General features: G+C 45.4%; 1 protein-coding gene across 1 annotated transcript; it reads right to left on the reverse strand.

Moving 5' to 3' along the window:
• Window positions 1–815: 815 nt before the first annotated feature.
• Window positions 816–21,033, reverse strand: flii (FLII actin remodeling protein). Its single transcript, XM_079746743.1, has 31 exons — window positions 20,907–21,033; window positions 20,156–20,266; window positions 17,758–17,829; window positions 17,420–17,500; window positions 15,816–16,063; window positions 15,454–15,557; window positions 14,974–15,149; window positions 14,304–14,461; window positions 13,978–14,062; window positions 13,133–13,280; window positions 12,904–13,034; window positions 12,692–12,799; window positions 12,322–12,426; window positions 11,587–11,766; window positions 11,162–11,244; window positions 10,837–10,911; window positions 10,550–10,633; window positions 10,012–10,183; window positions 9,475–9,582; window positions 9,043–9,234; window positions 8,673–8,771; window positions 8,450–8,539; window positions 7,473–7,612; window positions 6,819–7,056; window positions 6,375–6,529; window positions 5,760–5,820; window positions 5,131–5,259; window positions 4,036–4,142; window positions 3,207–3,312; window positions 2,998–3,063; window positions 816–2,616 (listed from the first exon to the last, which is right to left on the reverse strand). The coding sequence occupies exons 1-31, from the start codon at window positions 20,967–20,969 to the stop codon at window positions 2,482–2,484; spliced, it is 3,810 nt and encodes a 1,269-aa protein (XP_079602869.1). The 5' UTR covers window positions 20,970–21,033; the 3' UTR covers window positions 816–2,481.
• Between the last annotated feature and the right edge of the window lie 1,211 nt (window positions 21,034–22,244).

Raw genomic sequence — 22,244 nt, forward strand, 5'->3', positions numbered from 1 at the left:
TGTTTTCTTTTTTTGTTTTTGAGTTTTATTGGAAATTTGTTTGTTTAGAATTTTTGCAGATGGAGAATGTCAATAAAAGTATTTACTCTTTAATGTGTTCTGCTTCCTGTTTCTGAAAGGTGGGAGACATTCAGGAATGGAGAGGTTCCTGGATAGGATCCAAAACCCCAAAGTAGATGGATGGTTATTTTATTGAAACTTGTCTACTCCTGATGGTAGGGATCATCTATTATGATCTTGACTTATTTCATCATTTGATCATAGGTTTCCTAATGTTACCTTCTCATTTTTAGAACCTATACCATTAAATCAGAACTCAGTCACTAATGCTCCTTTTCCACCAACAGTACCAGCTCAACTCGCCCTGCCTTTTTTCTTGGCGTTTTGTTGGCCAAAATGCGGCAGTCTCACCTCCGTCTAGGCTTTATGAGCTGATCCGATACTTTGTGACGTGAACAGGCAGCCAGTGGCGTCAGTCTCTGGCCACTGATAGGCCAGAGACTGACGCCACTGGACGAGCGCGACGTCCGAGCCTGACACCAGGTGTTGTGCCGAAAATATAATTCCTGTCTGAAATTGCAGCCCCTCTCTGCGTTATAGCAGTGTTTATATCATATTGTCACAAGATGAGCAACTTATCACAGAAAGCAATATCTTATCTTTACATTTACTCATTCAACATCTTTTTCTGTGTCAAAAATGGCTGAATCCCTGGTCTAGCATAGAACAAATTTAGAATTATTCCTCAACCATGGAGTCATTTCTTTCCAATAGCCAATGAATAATGAAAGAAAAACCAGACGATGAAAACCTCAGTGACTTAAAACTTTAATTTCTTACAAAATCCATAAATAAAGCATTTGCAGGTGGCATCAGAAGCGTGTGCATGATATCTATCACACAAACAGGCATACAATTCACTGTAAAGAAACTAAACAGAGTCCCTCACTTCTGTTTGAAAATGCATTGTAGGTAAGTATGTGCCATCCTTTTTGGTTCTTGGACTGAAACTAGATAAGATGGATGCGGTTAGAAGAAGCACATCATGGTCAGTTTGCTGTATGTCACACAGATTAACACCAAGCATAACCCACTGTTAGCTGTATAGGTAAACTAACATTAACCAAAGACATCTGCCAACTGTGTGCACAACCATCATTATTGGAGATATGTCTGTATGATTCAGGGTGTCTCCCATTTAGAAAAGCCAAAAGTTTGATTCCAAAGATGGATAATATCAAAAGCTATTTCCCCAAATGATAAAACAAAAAACAAGCCAAGCTGATACAATTCTTTAACCCATGGATTTTGCTTACAGTAAACAATTGCAAAATTAATACATATCAAAAAGGCAAAACAAAGAAAAAGCAATCACCTTTGGAACATTGTCTGTATGCAGAATGCATACATGCAACGTTCATGCATACATTTTGCAAACTGATTTAATTTCTCTTGGTTATCTGATTGCACATGATTAAACCGCTCAAGGTTTAGCACGATAACGTTGACGTGGGCTCATTCAAACAGGTCATTTAAACGGTTGAATCCAACCAAAAGGCATTGCGCACCGCTTACACGCACTGATTTTGTAAATGTGCACTAGTTATCAGACTAGAGTGGCTAACTGCAGCAGAATGTATGTATCTATTTTCAAACCGAATCCTCCAATTTTTGACTGCCCGGGTTGAGGCAGTTAATGCAGGCCTGTCTCAAGTATACCTACCACACACACACCTCGTTACGACTCAATCATAGTGCCACTCCTTGGTCAACCACTCAATAAAGAGACATAAGAAAAAACGATCATAAAACAAGTTCATCACAACTTCCAACTGACAAAGACAACTCTGCATTTCCTCCCACATCGACGGCTCGTAGCCCATCGAACCAGGTAAGAAAATAATAACAATGACCTCAATGTTGGACAGGCCGATATGTTCAGGGTGGTGGACACCCTTGCCGTCCCATAGACTCTAGATTAAAATACTCTGTACACTTCTAGAGCTGCTGCAAAAGCACTTGTCTACTTCAGATCAACGACTGCATTCAGGCCTGCTGCTCATGAAGTTTTTCCTTTTCTTTTCCCTCACACTACAAGCACGACTTCCATCCCTCCCACGGGTATAAATAAGCAACAAGTATATAGACGCATTCTTTGTGTGGTTTAAAAATAAAGAAAGAAAACTGGGTTGACGAGCAAACCTTCCTTCTAACAAAACCTTTTTAAGTATAAAAATATCCGGGCAAATTTTACCTTTTTGTTTTATTTGGCCTTTTGAATGTGATCGTTGCTAACCTCATAAGTCCCCTTGAGGAGAGAGAGAGAGACACACCTATAGCATTAGTAGAGTTGGTCTCTCTCTCTCCCTCTCAGGATAAATGACGTATGAGCGCTTCAAGCTAGCAGCTATACAGGGGGTGACACAGCCTCATCTTCCTACTGGTCGACAACAACAACATGGCGTGTGTGTGTGTCTGTCTCTAGGCGGGCGGTGTCTTGAAGGCGCCCCAGGCGTGGAAGCAGCGCGTGAAGCAGTGCGGCTCGTTACCCTTCCTGACCAGGCGCAGCTTGCGGGGGTGCTCCGTCTCCTTGGCACGCATGTGCTGGATGTACACCTGCACAGCAGAGACGCATTGGGGTGAGTGCACACGTTGAATACCCCCACGTATGGACACACTGCCTGCAGAGCACTATATATTCTTATTCTCATTAGCGGGGACCAAAAGCAGCATTTCATGTTGCCTCCTTCAATTCTTGGGTTGAAATGAGAAAAATGTTAGTTAAAATCAATATACTATTTTTAATTCATAAATAATGAATACATGTTTTTTTATAATAATTCTTACAAGAAAAAAAGTTTGAATAGATACATAAATATTTTACTATGGTAGAAATATTCAATTTTCCTATTCTGGACTGGTATAAATGTGGGAGGTGAGCACCCAAGATCTTTCCGTGGTCTCTTATGGGACACACACACACACACACACACTTACCTGGCAGGCTTTGAGACTCAGTTTGATCTCCACCTGGCTGGTCTGGGTGCCCACCCACATGTACACCTACAGAAAGAGGGGTGGCAGAACAAACAGATGGTTGGGGGTTGTATGTCAACGACAATAGCCGGCCGTGCGTCCTACTGTCTTGGTACCCCTAGTGCTGCATGTACTGTAATGTATTTGTGTTGTTCCTCGTCCACACTCACCTCCTTGCCGTTGTCCAGCAGCATGATGTCATCGTCGGCGAGGTCGTCCTGGCAGAAGTCGGAGCACTTCTCAGACACAGAGAAGTAGCCCTTCTCATTGGAACACCTTTGGTTGGAGCGGATAACAGAGGTTGCCATGAACTAGCTTCTAGCTTATTTCCCCACTTTCCTCTCGGTTCAGTGGTAGCAAAACTAAAAGGAAAGGCTGATAGTGACCGACACAACATCAGGGCTGATAGTGACAGATACAACATTAGGGCTGATAGTGAGCGACACAACATTAGGGCTGATAGTGACAGATACAACATCAGGGCTGATAGTGACAGATACAACATCAGGGCTGATAGTGACAGATACAACATTAGGGCTGATTGTGACAGATACAACATTATGGCTGATAGTGACTGACACAACATTAGGGCTGATAGTGACAGATACAACATTAGGGCTGATAGTGACCGACACAACATTAGGGCTGATAGTGACAGATACAACATTAGGGCTGATAGTGACAGATACAACATCAGGGCTGATAGTGACAGATACAACATCAGGGCTGATAGTGACAGATACAACATCAGGGCTGATAGTGACAGATACAACATTAGGGCTGATTGTGACAGATACAACATCAGGGCTGATAGTGACAGATACAACATTAGGGCTGATTGTGACCGACACAACATTAGGGTGTTCTGGCAGGACAGGCCTGTATTTCAGGTCATGATGATGAGTGCGATGACTGTGCTAAGGTGACCACCAGCAGCTCATCTAGGGGGTCAGCTAACCAAATGTATTTTGAAGTTAGAGGACTGAGTGTGCAGCTCACCTGAAGAGTCGAGCATACTTCATGTAGTCTGCGTCCTCGTCGTATTGCTTCTGGGAACCGATCCCAACCCAGAAGAAGTTCTCCGGCTCCTCCCCCTCGTTAATCACCTAGCAACAACAGCCATACACAAGAGATTCAACTTTGAGCACTGGGGGGGGCTACTCGTGGAACCCCCCTACACCTCCTCCCTAGCCCCCTACACCTCCTCCCTAGCCCCCTACACCTCCTCCCTATCCCCCCTGCACCTCCTCCCTATCCCCCCTACACCTCCTCCCTAGCCCCCTGCACCTCCTCCCTAGCCCCCCTACACCTCCTCCCTATCCCCCTACACCTCCTCCCTAGCCCCCCTACACCTCCTCCCTAGCCCCCTACACCTCCTCCCTAGCCCCCCTACACCTCCTCCCTAGCCCCCTACACCTCCTCCCTAGCCCCCTACACCTCCTCCCTATCCCCCCTACACCTCCTCCCTAGCCCCCCTACACCTCCTCCCTAGCCCCCCTACACCTCCTCCCTAGCCCCCTACACCTCCTCCCTATCCCCCCTACACCTCCGCCCTAGCCCCCCTGCACCTCCTCCCTAGCCCCCCTGCACCTCCTCCCTAGCCCCCCTGCACCTCCTCCCTATCCCCCCTGCACCTCCTCCCTAGCCCCCTACACCTCCTCCCTAGCCCCCCTACACCTCCTCCCTAGCCCCCTACACCTCCTCCCTAGCCCCCTACACCTCCTCCCTAGCCCCCCTACACCTCCTCCCTAGCCCCCTACACCTCCTCCCTAGCCCCCTACACCTCCTCCCTAGCCCCCCTACACCTCCTCCCTAGCCCCCCTACACCTCCTCCCTAGCCCCCTACACCTCCTCCCTAGCCCCCTACACCTCCTCCCTAGCCCCCTACACCTCCGCCCTAGCCCCCCTGCACCTCCTCCCTAGCCCCCTACACCTCCTCCCTAGCCCCCCTGCACCTCCTCCCTATCCCCCCTGCACCTCCTCCCTAGCCCCCCTACACCTCCTCCCTAGCCCCCCTACACCTCCTCCCTAGCCCCCCTACTCACCCCTCTACCCCACCCTCTCTCCCCCCCCCCACTGCGGTGATGAGGTCACCTGTTTGCTGTAGGTGTCGTCGAACATGCTGTTCATGATGTCCTCGGCCAGCTTGGCCTCGTCGGGGTCTGCGGCGCGGCCCACCCATGTGTACACGATGCCCTGGTTGTCTGTGCTCTCAAACGGCACCTGGGAACCACCACACACACACACACACACACACACACACACACACACACACACACACACACACACACACACACACACACACACACACACACACACACACACACACACACACACACACGTTTACAAAGGAAGCAGCTGCGCTTTAAAAGAAGACAGGCCGTGCTTCTGGGGTGGTGGTGACTAGACTTCGGAACGCTCTTCCTTTAAGGAAAGGGGAATCTGGAGCTTCAGGCAGGCTTTTGGGGAACACTGTGCCTGTTTTCTGTCGGGATTTTTACCTTCTGAACTGTCTTTTTTAAAGTGTTTGTAAAGTGGTCTTTGACACCTACTTGCTTAGTTGCTGTGTGTAATAACTACCATTGATGCACTTTGGTGTAGCTATACATTCTAATCTTAGTGTTGGTTGGGGTGCTGGTGCTGTGTAGCAGAGTGAGGTATATCCATACATGTTTTCAATAGCGTAGCTGTAATTGTAATGCAATGTGAGGGCCAATCTGCACCTTGAGGATGAAGCAGAATTCTGAGTTCAGGTTGCTCGAGTCCGTTACAATCTGGATGGTCCTGAAAGACACAAGAAGATCCTCTGGTTAGTTACTGAGATGTAGGACTAGTAAGTTATGGAGGGGTTTCAGACTAAGACAGCTAGTTTGTAACCAAAGTATGTGGGACTCCACTATCAAGCCCTTTTCACACATGCCGATTCCCCTGCAAAGTTCCAGAACATTTCCTGCATGGGGACAGGACCTAGTAACATTTCCGGTACACTGCAGGTACGGCTGTGTTGTGATGAAAGCGTCACGTTACCAGGAGAAAAAGGTCTGTCTCACGTAAGACTCTTTAATGTTTAGCAAGCGAACCGATCGCAAGATTCCGCTGAGGATTTATTTGAATTTGACTGTTTATCTCAACAATATCCATATAGCTTATTTTGATAGCAAATAAGCTTCTATTTTTCAAGAAAGGCAGGCATTGGAAAATTCCCTTCATAATTAGTTGATCCCTAAATGGTTTGAGACTTTCAATTTGGTCAAGGTTTGTGAGATGTTTGAGACTTGCCCAATATATTTTAAGATGTTTGAAAGTGTGTAGTGTGCAGTGTGTGTGTAGTAAGCCACCTGGTGCAGAGCGCGCTGCCATTGGTGCGGATGTGGTAGAGTGAGGGCTGGGCGGCGTCCATCTTCTGCTTCCTCTTGCCCTTGTGTATGATGAACTTCCTCTTGAAGTGAGACAGGAACTTCAGGTTCTCCTGTTGCTGGGTCATGCGCACAACCTGACAAGTTTGTGCGCAAGATAGAGAGAGGAAAGATAGAGATAGGCAAGATAGAGAGAGGAAAGATAGAGATAGGCAAGATAGAGAGAGGAAGCAGGAAGGAAAGCAAAACAATCCACAAAGACTTTTAGACATGGCTGGCAAAAGTCCCCTGTATTTAAACAGGGAGTAGACTGGTTGACTATTTCCCTTTCCAATAAAATGTTATACTAGCAGATTAACATTTTTAAAAGAAAATAAACAATACTTGATCATTAAAAAATCATGAATATACAGCAATTTTTCCTACCTCCAGCTTGCCGGGAAAGAGGCTCTCAAATTTCTTCTGCAGGGAGAAGGTGAAGGTGAGCCAGCCCATGTTGGAGGCCTGCCGGCCCTGCCAGAAGTACACCACGCACTGGAAGTCTTCCTCAGTCTGCCGCTCCTCCTCGTCCTCCCCCTTCGCACCTCCTCCACCTCCGCCACCTCCGCCACTGCCCTCCTTCTTCTCCTTATCATCGTCCTCGTACTCCACCGCCACCCAGTACCTGCGAGGAAGAGGAGGCTGATGAGTAGGAAGATACGGCAAACTCTGGGCCTGTGCTGCTCCACTGCTAGAGCGCGGCATTCACATTGCCAGGGCGTTGGGTTCAATTCCCGCTGGGTACACGCATTCCCACACCAAGGACATACGTAAGTTAGACATTGTATGTAGCGTTATAACATGTTGAGGGTCGGCTCCTCTGAAGAGGAGGGAGATGATTTGGTCTCCATCAACTTTTCGTCTTGACAAGGACATCTTGCAGGTTGAAGTTAGCCTTTAGCAGGTTTTTTTTATTAACCTTAATCTAAATCACTAGGGGCGTAGTTGCCTGGTTTAGCAACTCACACCGGCAACAGCCGTGTCTGTTTGGCTGAAACAAGCATGAAGTCATTAACCTTTCTACTATTCACACACACTTACCTGCAGAGGAAGACGTAGCAGTCTTGCGTGTTGAAGTGTCCAAACTCCTCTTCTGGCAAACGGGCAAACTTCTTGCCCTCCAACACGAATCCCTCCATCCCGTCCAGGTCCTCGTTCCACTCCTCCATCAGGGGCTCCGCCTGACGGAGGGAGAGAGGGAGTTCATCCCATGACCCAGTGATGAATGTTGACGACAAGATAAAACAGCTTTCAGACCAGACCCGGCCTCTGTGTGTGTGTGTAGATGTTTTTACACTGCCAAATATGCCCGTCTTATGCACGCCTTTTTCCCGGCATGGTCCGCGCGGTTACACTGCCCGAGGTTAATTGCCTGCTTGAGCCAGCACCTCAATCTACCCTCCTGGACCCTACACACATTTGCGGTTTCATTTGATGTAAATGCTATTAGACGCTTCCGTGGTTGCGGAGGGGGGGGCTTGGGTAGAGGTGTTGCTGCGCTGTCTCTACAACAGAGACAACGCAGTGATATCAACATAAGTAGTTCTAACTGGAGAGAGGGGGGAATCCGCGAGCTGCTGACCATCACGGGAGAGAAGGTTAAGCACACACATTAAACGAAGACGTTGAAAGATGGTGCAATCTACAAGAAAGACGCAGAGGAACGTTCCTTACAAGGCCTCTGTCGGGATAAAAAAACAAGTGGTCAGCAAAATAAAGAATATGTTGCCGTTTTTGCACTTGTAAATAGTTAATCGCGTTTGTATCCTACACTCAAATGTGAACTCATTCTTGCATGCGGGTGTCTTCATTCATAAAAATATATAAACATTCGGGAGCATGCAAATTATTCTAAAGAGGTCTAAACTCCCTTCTCCAGTGAACCAAGAAAGCCGGCGCTGTGACGAAAGTGGGATTTTACCTCCTCGGTTTCACACAGGCAAGACGGGGAACTTGCCGGGCGTGCTAAGCCGCGACCAAACTGTCTTGGCAGTGTAAAAAGGCCGTGTGTGACCTACCTCTGTGAGGGGCATGGGGGGTTGTCTGGGGAGGAAGAGGGCAGTGAGGTCAGCCTTCATCTGGTCCTTCTGCTCTGCATCCTTCTTCACCTGTGTGTGTGTGTGTGTGTGTGTGTGAGAGACAAAAAGAGGCGGATGAGCAAGACATATCTTTCCCATTTTGGAATAGGTTGTAAAGTTGCATGCGAGTGGGTCAGAGTGCACACAACGCACGGACATTCACCTTGCCCTGTAGGTGGCCGGTCTGCTTGACGGTCTCGGCGGCTCTGGTGTAATCCACCTTCAGCACGTCATCCCAGTTCTTAAACTTGGACTTGTACACCTAGGAGGAGACAGAGAGGCACCCAGAGGCTCACATAAAAATGTCAACTTCAAATCACAGTACAACATAAAGCATGTCTAGATAACTCGTAAAAAATATATAGAAGATCACATAAAAGTATAAGCAAAAAGTATAAAACAAATCCCATTAAAGTCAGACTGAGAATGTAAGACCCAACTGTGGTGAAGAAGCCCAATCAAAACAAGTACAGCGTTTACATTCACAACGCCCACTGCCCCCCGCTGGGTATGCCCCCCCGCGCTCCACACACCTGGCACTCGGTGCCCTCCAGGTTGCGGGTGACGAGGGCGTGCTTGGGCCGGTGCAGCATGGAGCAGATCTCCTGGCCCAGCTTGAGGGCTGCCGCCCGGACCAGCCGGGGGGACTTCCTCCCGATCCAGATGAACACGTCCGACCAGCAGTCCAGGATATACACCCCCTTGGTGTCCAGCAGGGACTGCAGCTGGAGGGGGGAGAGAGAGAGAGAGAGAGAGAGAGGGAGACAGAGAGACACACACAGAGACACACAGAGAGACACACAGAGAGAAACACACACAGAGAGACGCACAGAGAGACGCACAGAGAGACACACAGATAGACGTAAAGAGGGCGAGGTTAGAGCGTCAGAAACAGGTAGTGTAGAAGAGAACTCCCCTCACTGGGTGGGTGAATGATGGTGCTCTAGCTTCAGAAGCCCCCTTACCAGTCGGAGCTCGGGCAGGATGTCCAGTTTGACCTTGCTGTCCTTGTGCTCTACAGACAGCTTGTAGTTAACCTGAGGTAGCTCCAGGTAGCCCAAGCCCAGGCCCACCTGCACACACACACAATGAAAGAATACATCACCACACATGAATACGGTACACAATGGTCCCTTGCCAAAATACAAGGGACACGGAGCGGGGGGGACACCGCTGCAGCAGAATGCCCGCAGCAGAGCCAGTCTACTTAAATCAACTGAAGCTGCTCCACCGACCATGGAAGCCCCCCGGCCATCACTCAGCTCCCTCTAGTTTTGCAGTTCAGGCAGAATTTGGAAGAAATGCCAAGAGACTGTGAGCCTTTTAAATGAAGCATAAATATTTACATTATATTTTTTCTTATATCATGTCTATCATTTTATCAATGCTCTCCTCACAATTGTCTGTTCCTGCAAAACACCGATAAACAAAAGTAAAAATGTATACATTTTTTTATTCATTAACAGTTGGCCCTTTTGTCCCATCGTGTCAGTTGGCCGTACCTTGTAGAGTTTGGGTCTGATGGGGGAGAAGTCATCCGGGACGTGTTTCTTGATCTCCTCCGGCTGGCCGCCGAGGGCCTCCCAGAAGCCTGGGGGCTCCTGGCTTTGGCCCAGTGTGGTGATCTCTGCCTTGCTCTTCCGCTCGTTCTTGTTGATCTTCTCCGCAAACAGCCTGGGCACAAACAAACACACTCACACTTTAATCGTTTGTGCTGCTTTTGCTCAATGTCCAATATGAATTCGTCCTTTCATTGTAGTGGTTTTTCTGTTAACAAGTGGCAGTGGGATAGCCTAGTCTTCCAGTTGAAGGGTACTGGTTTCGATCTCCATTGGCCTCGTGCAAGATGCCCTGACCTTTGATGACATGTCTCTGAATTCCCTGTAAATCTCTAACGATGAAAGTGTTTGCAAAATGGATAAATAGTAAAACATCTAGATTCAATACACAGTCCCAACCACAACAAAGCACCGAACCAAACTGCCACCCACAGATGATAAAGTGGGTGTGCAGTACGTGCAGGTGTTTCTCTTTCTTTACCTGGCTTTGGTGGTCCCACTGAGTGTGGCGTTGCTCCCCCTCCACACAAAGATTTCTAGGCCCGTGTCCAACAGGAAGACAAACCTACCGCAGTGAGAGGAAAGGAGAAAGTGAGAGAGTTGCTATGGCAACACAGAATATATGTAGATGAGAGTATGTGTGTATGCGACACACATACTCTCATCTACAAAAAATCCTCTTAGGGGGGCAGTGAAACACTTTTCATTGTGCGTGTGGGATGTGTATGTAACAAATGATGTGCGATTGCTGAAGTGAGTGAGTCTCACCGTGGGTCAAGAGATGAACCTTTCAGTGGCACAGACTCCAGACGGATATTCCTCTTGCCATAAACCCTGTATAACCTGTTAATAACAGAATGATAGAGACACAATGAGGTACAGCATGCACCACAGTAGACATCAAATGCACGCATTTGACCCATAACCCAAACTAGTTTTGCTATCTAATACCATCTCACTATTGACCATGGAACCTGATTTGTATGTAAACTTCGAGTTGAAAATAGTATCTTCAGCAATGCACTTCCCAATACAGATCAATTCCAATAGAAACATTCCAAATGTAATATAAGAACCCCAGGTATCGACTTACTTGACGGGATAGTTTGTGTCCTCCACCGTGTAGAAGCCACTGGCGGTTCCTCCCTCAATGTAGGAGATCTCATTATCAAACACCTACACACACGAAAATGAGTTTGAGACATGCTCCCGATTGCATTGATATCCATTTTGACACGCATTTCAATGATATGTGACGATCAAGCTCACAGATAGGCATTCAAAACTATCCTGATCACTCTAGATCAGCCGTGATCCCCTTGATCCCCTTGAAACGGTCTTACAAAACCCACAAAACGGAAGGACGTATGGATGGTTTCAATGTGATCAAGGCCAGACTGAACTGTGTAGAACATGAGAAGTGGAGGCCTTCCGGGTGCTACCCTCGGAAGTCCCCAGGTCCCATACCAGCATCCCCCTGTATATGTTTGTACGAGCGTGTGTTTCTACTGCGCGCACATTGCTGAAGTCCTCGCTCTCGTCGCCCATCTCCTCCCGGATGGTCCGGCACTCAGCGCCCAGGAAGTTGCGCAGGTTGACAGCGTGGATGGCGGAGCCGGCCTTCTTGTCCAGCGTGGCCTCCTGGCCGATCCAGTAGAAGATGTGCCAGTTCAGGGCGCCGTTGTCGTCCAGGAACGTCTGCACCGGGGGAGACGGAGGTTAGAAGAATGTACTTATCCCTGTGTGATGGTTGTAATAACGGTAGTAGACCCTAACCCTAGTAAAAGTATTAATAACAGCATTGTAGTCATTTTAGCAATATTATTAGTGATGGGATGGGCATCACATCACATCGTCGCATTGGCTATTAGAAGCCTGTAGCATTCATTCTAAAGAGTGTGATTTTTACAGAGCCTTTGGAGGTTAACATCTTTTGTACAAAGGTGTCCTGGACAAGATGTAACTAGTTTCTCCTGGCATTCTTAGCAGTAAGTCTGGTCCTGGCAGCGTCAATAGTTCCGATATTAGCAAAAGGCTGCCATTGTCATTGAATGCTTTTTGTATTAGCATTTGTGGTAACAACACATTAGCAGCGTAATTTGCAGTTCGATGAGAACTAGCAGCAGCAGGGGTGGCACTCTTATCACATGCTCCAAGCATTTCCAGGAATAACAGCAGTAATAGCATTAGCCGTATTATTAGCAGTTAGCAGGTGCAGCGACAATGTTGTAATGTTATCATTTCTTGGGATACCTTGAGGACAATGTAGCAGTCGGCCTCGTAGAATTTTCCATGAAGAGCTTCATCCACAGGCATGGGTATAAAGTTCTCTATCTGCCACACGGTCACACCTGGGATCTATTTAGAGGAGAGATGGATAGAGACATCATGACATCATCATAGCACACTAATATTGCTACTCAAACGCACTGCTATAGAGCCTTTATAGGGCCTTGGAACAACGAAATTGTTTTTACATGTAAGCATCCTAACTCATGATGCCCAACTTCTATCAACTCTTAAAATGTTTTAAGAAATTGATGCAAGTCATGTTGAATAAAAGTATCCCTAGAGATATAACTATGACTACTAATCCCATCCAAGAGAGGAACCCAGTCCGTACATGTCCAACGTCCTCCGGGAAGAACTCAGAGTAATCCAGATGAGATTTCTCCAAACTCTTGTCCCATCGTCGCGTCTTCAGGTCACCATACTTCGCGTCTCCGTTCTCCTATTGGAAACAATGGGAGAAAAAGAACCGCCCTTTATCCAACCCATTAATCCCTACCTAGCTGTGAGCTGCACACCAACTAGATGAGCACATAGGCTCATTACCTCTTGGTTCTTCTTGTCGTGGGCCACGTCGCTCATGCCCTTCAGCACCTGCTTGGCCTGGTCATCCTGGGCCGAGTCCTTCCTTCTCCTCAGCCTCATCTTCCTCGCCATGGGGTCGCGAGGGGTGGCGCCTAGGGGGGGGGGTCAAATGTTGGTTATTTTAATGTTTGAAGTCACACGCACACACACACACACACACACACACACACACACACACACACACACACACCTCCTCCGGCCGCAGCTATGGTAGCGGGCGAGGCTCCAGCCAGCCTGAGCTGGTTCTGCAGGGAGAAGTCGATGTTGTAGAACTCAGCCGAGCGGTCCATGGGCTTAGGAGGCATCACCAGGTTCGGGTTCTCCCGCACGTCCAGGATCTAAGGAGACAGAGAGTGGCTGGATCCATAATGCTTGACAGGATGCATTGGAATATCAGCAGCTCGTACCGGCACTTGGGGGCGACAGTAATGTGATCCTGCTCAATTAAGTCTGAGATAATCTTTATAAGCGTTTTCCTCTGTGTGCGAGAGAGTGAGGGAGACAGTGAGAGCGCGACAGACAGACTGGAACCAACCATGCTCAAATCAAGACACATAATGGACAAAAGCAGGAAAGGAAAGCAGGAAAGCCACAAGTCCGAGTTCATTGTGATGACTGTTACTTTGTATACTGTGTATATTCAAGTCCCTGTTTACAAGCCCAGCTGCAGTAATGTAATAAATGTACGTAAACATTGTACATCATAGATGTGACATCACAGTCCATGTTGTAAGTGTTTTTTTATACTAAATAGAAATAACGTTTACAAAAAAAGCTTTCAACGCAATAGTAAGCGCAGATCAGGGCTGTACGGTATGGACTACAATTTATATCACTATATCTTCTATATACATGCTTCTGAAGGGGTTATCAGCCAATCAGCGTTAACTCCCTGCAGTCCAGAGTGAAACGCAGCAGGAGGAGTGATGCTTGTTGTGGTGAAGGTTGGGGTGTTGAGTGCGCGGGCCGATGGGGATGATGGAGGTAGGACTGCAGCAGTGGTGAGAGGGGGGTGGTGGAGCTAGAGAGGTTTACCTCTAGGTCGGTGAGGAAGTGGATGGCTTCAGGTAACGTGACCAGTCGGTTCTTGTTGAGCACCAGCTTCTTCAGCTTACCACACCTGCACAATAAAGACATCACATTTGGCATTAATACGATTTTCCATGTGCACGCCTGCTCCTCGTCAGACAACTACGTTTAAAATGTACCACTCCAGTTGCACCTTTTTTATTGTGTAATCGAGCAATCAACCAATTATCTTTAATATAGGCTGGAAGCACATCGATTACCATATCAATTATTAAGTTAATATCTTACATCTTTGTTCAGGCATAGTGTGTGTGTGCGCGTGCGTGTCCCACCTGCAGAGCCCCTCTGGGATGAGCTCCAGGTTATTGTTGGCAGCCATGAACTCTGTGAGGCTGATCAGCTTTCCCACTCCAGACGGAACCCCATCAAAATCCAGCTTGTTAGAGTTCACATACAGCTTCTTCAGCTTGGACAGCTTGCAAATGGCCGACTGAATGGCGAAGAAATAACAAGATTTAAAATGATATTTTCTGTCAGGGGTTAGATTCGCACTTGTATGCCCTTACGATACTGAAAGACAAGTTGGATTAAAGCATCACAAAAAATGAATCTATTTGTTATATCTCTTTATTGGCCAGGGATCAGGGTTCGCGGATTAGGGGCCTTAAATGTTGACACAAGACGTGTGGGGGACCGAAGGGGGTTAAGGCACAGATTGCACAGAACTAAATAAAAATGGGCTTGTTCACATTGTGCTGTCAACAGATGTCAGACACGCCGATTTCAACAAGAGAACAATGCAGTCACTGTGAATTATGGGCTGTTTGGCCGCCAACCTGCCATTTTGTCTGTGCAAACAAGTAAATAGCTACTTTAATTCTAAGTATATACTTCAATCTTAAAATTAAAGCATTACTTTAATTCTAAGTATACCCTTTAGGGCTATGATATAATATGAATGGGGGGGGGGGGGGGGTTATGCATGCTGGCGCTGGTTCTTACGGGCAACGAGGTGAGCTGGTTACGGCTGAGGTTGAGCGTCTCCAGCTGGGTCCACTGGTCGATGCAGAGGGACAGCTCCGTGATCTGGTTGCTGCTCAGGTTGAGCCTCTTCAGGCTGCCCAACGTGTACAGGCACTCGGGCACCCGGCTCAGGTCGTTGCAGGAAAGGTCCACGTCTGGCAGAACGCAGCAGAGAGAGACAGCGAGGAGAGGAGAGTGGGTGTGAGAGGGAGGGAGGGAGGGAGGGGCTCAAGAGAGACCTCTCAAGAGAGAGGTGCTGTGGGGGCTCATAAAGGATATCTACATGGCAATGTCAGCATACAACTCGTACTGGCACGTTGGCGGAGTACTACAGTCACATGAATTTGCAAAATGTAGCCGATACTGGCAACCCTGCACGTTGTTTATCCAAAATGGATGTGTACAACACAACTTGTTAATAAAAAACACATTTGAGTGTGTTTGTCTGTGCGTGTATACCTGCTAGGTGTGTGAGGCCCTCCAGACTGGTGGGCATGTTGCTCTGGGTCCTCTGGGTGTTTCGCAGGTGGAGGGTCTGTAGAGCAACCATGGCAGGCAGCTGGCTACTCACACACACACACACACACACACACACACACACACACACACACACACACACACACACACACACACACACACACACACACACACAAACACGTCAGAAATCTCTTCATGTCGAGGGACCTGTCTAGTTGTTGTTTCTTTCTGACTCAGAATAACAAAGGAAAATGTGCTCAATGCCTATACTTTCATTCGTCCACAAAAACTTTTAAAAGCGATTCTACTCGATCCCCTTCAGACAGAAGGGCCGCTTTGTTTACCGTAGCTGGGCGTGCATGAGCGGGTTGTTGTTGAGGACGAGCGTCTGGAGGTGCACCAGGCGCCTCATCTGCGGTGGCAGGCTATCCAGCTTGTTGTCTCCCAGGTCCAGGTACAGCAGGTCGGTCAGGTTGATGAACAGCTGATTGGGGATCGCCTCCATGGCGTTGTGACTCAGGTTGAGCACCAGCATGTTCCTGCTGTTTTCCAGATCCCGGGGAACCTCCGTCAGCTGGTTGAAGCTCAAGTCCTGGCGGGGGCGGGAGCGGAGAAGGTGTAGGTGGGCAGAGTTTTGCGACATGAGCCAATATGGAGACGATACAATAGGAAATGTGAAGCGACGGCACGCCGGGCGCCATCTTGTGAGACAGAACCAACAGCAACCTATAAACATGGTGCGTTCAACCCCAAAATCAGAAGTGTAATGACAACTTCACATTCACTCTATAGCATGGCTTTCAAGTTCAAGGCACACTTTCAAGTACTAAATCAAGTCTTGTTGTTGACTTAAACGGTATGTGTGGTACATTATTTTTCTCAAAAACCAAAGTTATGCAATTTGCTCAAGGGTGCTACAGGTAGACTTTGGCCATTGGGTTCGAAGCCAGAACCATATATATATATATATGGACAAAGGTTCATTTGAAAAAAAGAAAAATGAGGAAGAAGCACACAAATAGTTTCCTTTCAAACTATGCCATTTCAGGGCTAGCAACAGCTAATCTGTCAAGTAACTTAAACCATCCTTCCTCTCAATAAAACAGGAAACAGCTTCAACATGCAGATGGAAGAAAAGGGTTTTCTTTCCATCAGTAAGGAGTATCTTAGTCTTTGATATTGCGCTAATCTGTAGCTAGGCAATACAAACATATAACTTGTCTCGTTTTATCATGATCTTAAAAACTATACCAGAAAACTTGAAGAAAACCAGTTATGCAGACATCATGTTTAGGTCCTGAAAGATAACATTCACGCTAAACATCTGACCACCATGGTTTAAATTGGGAAAGTGTCCTTGTTATGAGTTACACGATGCCACGGCAACAGTGCACCACTTAAACACGCTGCCAATATGTTTAAAGCAAATCAACACAAATGTTTGTGCAAACGGCATGATACAGGTTATACAGGCTATGAAAGTCAGAGGGCGACTACAAGCATGACACTGCTAGGAGAGGCTAGAAACAGGGAAGCTATTGTACCAGCACTGAGAGATGTGATAAGGCTACAACTAACACTTATTTTAGTAGTCGTAAAACGATAATTTGTTTAAAATAAATAATAGCAAGAGTCCAAAGTTGTGTCTTGATACCGGAATTAGACTACACGATTTCAGCCCAGTTTGCACTCCATCTTTCTTTGCAGACAATATTTCAGCGTTGCAAGAAATAATGAACCTTAATAATAATAATAATAATAGCAAAGTGACAGCCCATACTGTCCTCTTTGTGATACAGAGGAATTCTCAATATCTTTTTCTTTATTTTATTTTTAAGACTGCCAAGCAAACAAGAGCAAGCAAAACCTTAGAGAAATTAGAGACATCAACGAGAGGCTAGCAACAGCTAACAGAAGATAGAGAGATTGCTAATAGCAGTTAGCGTACCAGCACTGATAGGTCCTCCAGCTGGAAGATGTCATCGGGAACCCCAGAGTTTTTCAAGTTGTTGGCTCTGGCGACCACTGCCTGCACACAGAGAACACCGTAGAACCCTTCTTTAGTATAAGGTCAATCAGTTAAACAAGGATTTTAGCGGGCATTATATTATTTTTCCAAAAAGTAACCGTTGTTTGAGGGACAATAAAGACAAAAATAAAGAATTATAATAAAGAAATAAAAAGCTTTTCTTTTTACTCTGTCTAAAACAAGGGAGGGATTTCCTCCCTTAATGAAAATGTTAACAAAGTTGCCATGTTTTTTGTGTGTGTGACTGTTTGGGTTACCCTCAAATTGGGCAGGCTGGAAAGTTCTCCATGTAATGTTGTCAGGCTGTTGTGGCTCACAGACAGATGTTCCTAGAGAGAAAAAAGTAATAGTAAAGGTGAGGGTTACTGCAGAGACACAAAACACAACCACCACATCTCCATTGCCGCCATGATTTTGCAACGCATTATTGAGGAATTGACACATCTGATGTAAAACACTAAATGCAATGTCCACACTAATTTGGACACATTTTAAGTCATTTTTATCTCCATCTGGGACTATTGTTCACATTTCCTTGTTTTACTCCATCAGAAGCAGAGATTTCAAAAAATAAATCACATTATCTTAGCTTGCATTGAAGGGAACTGGAACAACAATAAGAAAGTAGTAGATCATAGAGAGAAAATTATCACATATTATTGTGACCATATAGATCCTAGGCAGCCGGTCAATATAGTCTGGGCATGCAAATGATAGATGACATAAACAGAAACCCTAACTGAAACGGGAAACCACTGTTAATGTGAATGAAAAGGGCTTTGAAAATGCTGTTGACATGAAAACAGTGTGACACAGTATGACACACTACGTCACGTCATTTTACCCTTTCAAGGGTAAACGAACCGTTGACTACATCGGGTAAGCAAACACATATCTTAGATAAAGCTAGAAAAGCTCACGGTATTGACTTTTACTAAAGAAAAGTTAAGTTCCAACTCATTACCATGGCTTTTGGATTAGATCATCCTTTCAGGTGTGTGTGTGTGTGTGATTGTTGACAATAACAGAAATGTGTGAAACCCACAACATGACTCCAAAGTAAGTGAATGTGAACCACTGTATCTCTCACATGGATCATTTGCTTGGTTTGTTGGGTGCTAAATTGAACGGCTGAATATGTCTCAATATGGAATATTGCAAGTTTACCTCAAGGGTAAAAAGTATAAAGCTTCAAAACCATTGTTTTAGTAACCGTGTAAACTTTGTTTTTCCCATTTTTCATATTATGTCCTTTTGTTTACAGTTCCCTCTGCTTCCTTTTCACTGATCAGACCTTTTCCCTCTGTGGGTTTACACTGCCAGCTCTCTCATTTGCACTGCCAAAAATATTTGTTCGCAGTTCCGACACAAAACTTTCTCCTATGCAGGTTTTTATTGCATGGATGCGTCCCTGATGGTTAATGAGTTGATGAGTGACAGCTCAGTACCCAGGACATTGTTCAGTGCAGCAAGCGCAAGTTCCCGTTTTCTCAACAGCACAGAAATATTGTTAAGGCCCAGACACACCAAACAACGTTATAGAAGTAGCCGAGTATCTTGGCCAAAATGTGCAACACATCAACACATCGCCTTGACTACTGCCAACAGCCATACGTACTTTCTGCACCTGTGTGAGAGGAAATAACTCTTCCTACCAGCAGGTGGCATATATATATATATTTTATCATATATATATATATATATATATATATATATATATATATATATATATATATATATATGATAAGATTTTTCTTTGCAGACAAAGAATATATGTATACACACAGACATTAAAAAAAGCGTGGTGTGGCCTTTAAGGTACTACAAAATACAGTGTTTACGGTCTACACTTACAAACATGCATCATACAATTAAGTACATGGGTCTCATGTTACTTTGGGTTTGACAAGTAATGACACATGTCATTGTAATTTACGTTGCCAATTTTCACCTCTGAGACTAAGAATACTCCATGAATTTCTGAATTTCTAACGCATCAATAAATAATCATTCCGGCGTCACGGTTGGCCCAGACAATGCAGCGATATCAACATGAGTAGTTCTAGCTGGAGAAGGGCATGTGTTCATTCTATTGAGGTCTACGCAATACTATTGTATAGCCTATGTTGTTATTTTAATTACCATTCACTATTTTCCTCAAATTCATGCGCTGAGGAGTGACCTGGTTGTGCGTGTGTGCTTGCGTGTCTGTTGGGTTATCTGGATTATATAGGATGTAGCAAGCAAGTGATAACCAGTGATAACCAGATAAGACAATGAGTGCCTCTCCACGTCTTTAAACAAAGACGTGGAGAGATGGTCGATATATGAGAAAGACGCAGAGGAACTTTCCTTACGAGAAGCTGCGACCGAACCGGCTGGGCAGTGTAAAAAGGAAGACATATGTTGGGAGGCAGTAGCGAAGTGGGAATTTAACCCTTTGTGTATCGCATGAGGCTTATTTTTTTCGTTTCAACCTGAATATTGTTGGGGATATTTCAGTCTTCATGTGACATTTGTGGGGACACGTCCTTAGGTCCCCACACAAATCTACGCCCTTGCTCACCACATCAACTGCTATGACACAGGTCCTCTGGTTTGGAGAATGAGGGAATGCTGCAAGTGCTCGGCTATCTCCTGTATGAAACTACTCACCAGCTTCTGCAGAGAGGCCAGCTCCTCAGGGAGATAGCACAGTCCAGTACGGTTAAGCTTCAGCCATCGCAGGCTGCTCATAGACTTGACATGTTCTGGGAAATAACCACCCTGTAGGAGCAAAGAAGGGAAAGCATCAATAAGAGGTTGTTAGAAACTACTACTGAGGGTCCACTAAGAACTCGGCACTCATGCTATTCTGTCGCCTGAATTCCTCCCTAGTCTATGTCAGCTGTCATACGGCCAGACAAACTGCCTTCCTTATCACCAAGGCTGGCTGCCAAAAGTAGACTAAAGTAGGTTATGAGATACATACTAGCCGAACGTTCTCCCCTAAACAGCTGTAATGACGTGATGATCTGATTGTGAATGGAACATGACTACTTGTCTCGCAATGGTCTCATATTAACTCAGCCACATAAACACTCTGGGCGATGGAACTTGTTGTGAGAGTGTCAGCCAAGTAAAGCTTTGTCCACAGGTCCAGACTGTTATACCCAATGGAGAGACTGCGTCAAATCTAAGGCAACTTTCCAAACCAGAAATCGAACATTTCAACCCAAGATCATGACGTCAACATGTGACCCAGTCGATTTGGGCCATGTAATGTATGAACACTGGCTAACGCCCAAAGCTAGTGAGCTAAACTCTTAGCATGGGCTAGCGTCGGTGAAGTGCGCTACCTGACACACTTGGCTACTAAGCTAAACCATTCGATTTATAATAAGTAAACAGAGCCCGGTCAGCTTACTTTGAAGTCGTTTCCACTGAGGTCCACTCCCCTTATGAAGGGGAGAACTCCGGTGGAAGCCATTTCTGGTGTGTAGGTTAGCTTGGCTATGTCGTACTGTCTCACTGGTCTATTTTGGTCTGCCACTGGTGGGATGGGCTGACGTCAAACACATAACTCTGCGCCTGCGCCAATAACGGAACCCAGACTTCCTTATTTTATTTTTACAAATTGAAATTTGATTGATTCAAAAGCAAAAACAAATAAACAGTCCCTGCTTTAAATTAATGTAAATTAATGTATGCAATAAACTACGATTGTTTCCATTCCTCTAGTTTCCACGATGGATGCATAATGAGCTATAATAAGTATTCCATTATTATAGGCTACTACATAAATAACGTTAGGCTTAGTAGGCTATACTTAATATCTATGCAACATTTTTTTTTCATCAACCTTCAGAGCAGCAACAAGACAACATTTCTGTTTATTTTTCCAAGGTCTTTTATTCTTATACCCTTTGTATTGTTTGCATCATTTATTAAATCGTATTCGTGCCCCGTCGAAGTTCCTCATTTGTTGTCTTATCCACTGGTTTGCATATCTTGCGTTTGTATGTTCTTCTTATTATTATTTATTACAGCCATGGCGCATCACCGCCACATACTGGCCTGTTGCATGAACTGAATTCCTGGCCCTCAAACCTAATCAACCCGTGCATTAAAGACATTTCACAAGAAACGATTTCCATTATGTACCGATGTTGGATTCTATCCTTATCCACCACTCTGTGTGTCAGTTATACCCCTCTAATGTATGGGAGGCCGTTTGTAAACTTTTGCTGCTGAAAAACGTGCACCACTAAATCTTAAATCTAAATCATAAATCTAAATATACATCCTAAATCTAACTAACTATCTATCTAATCTCTACATTTTATATATAAATCTAAATCCTAAATTGAAATGCTTAATCTGAATCTAAATCGTAGGCTATATATAGGCCTATAAATCAAAATCCTAAATTGATATCAAAAACTAGACCGAAAATCTATATTTTATATCTAAATCTAAATCAAATTTGAAAAAGGAAAATGTGGAAAAAGTGACGTGATAATTGCAGCATTTTGGACGGTTGTTTATTTGCTAAATCTGGGGAAAATTAAGAGAAGGTCGAGCTAAATCTGGAATAACTGAAGCATGTTTTTGAGCAGCAAAAGTTTACCAACGACACCCCATACTTATCATAAAAAATGTGTATCCTTTTTTTCACCGTAGTCTCCACTGGAGGGCGTCAACTTTGTTGTGTAATGAAGGTGTGTCTAATAGTAGAGTAACAGATACCGCTGCTTAGCCATTA

The sequence above is a fragment of the Pollachius pollachius genome (genome assembly GCF_949987615.1).
Source record: "Pollachius pollachius genome assembly, chromosome: 11".
NCBI lineage: Eukaryota > Metazoa > Chordata > Actinopteri > Gadiformes > Gadidae > Pollachius > Pollachius pollachius.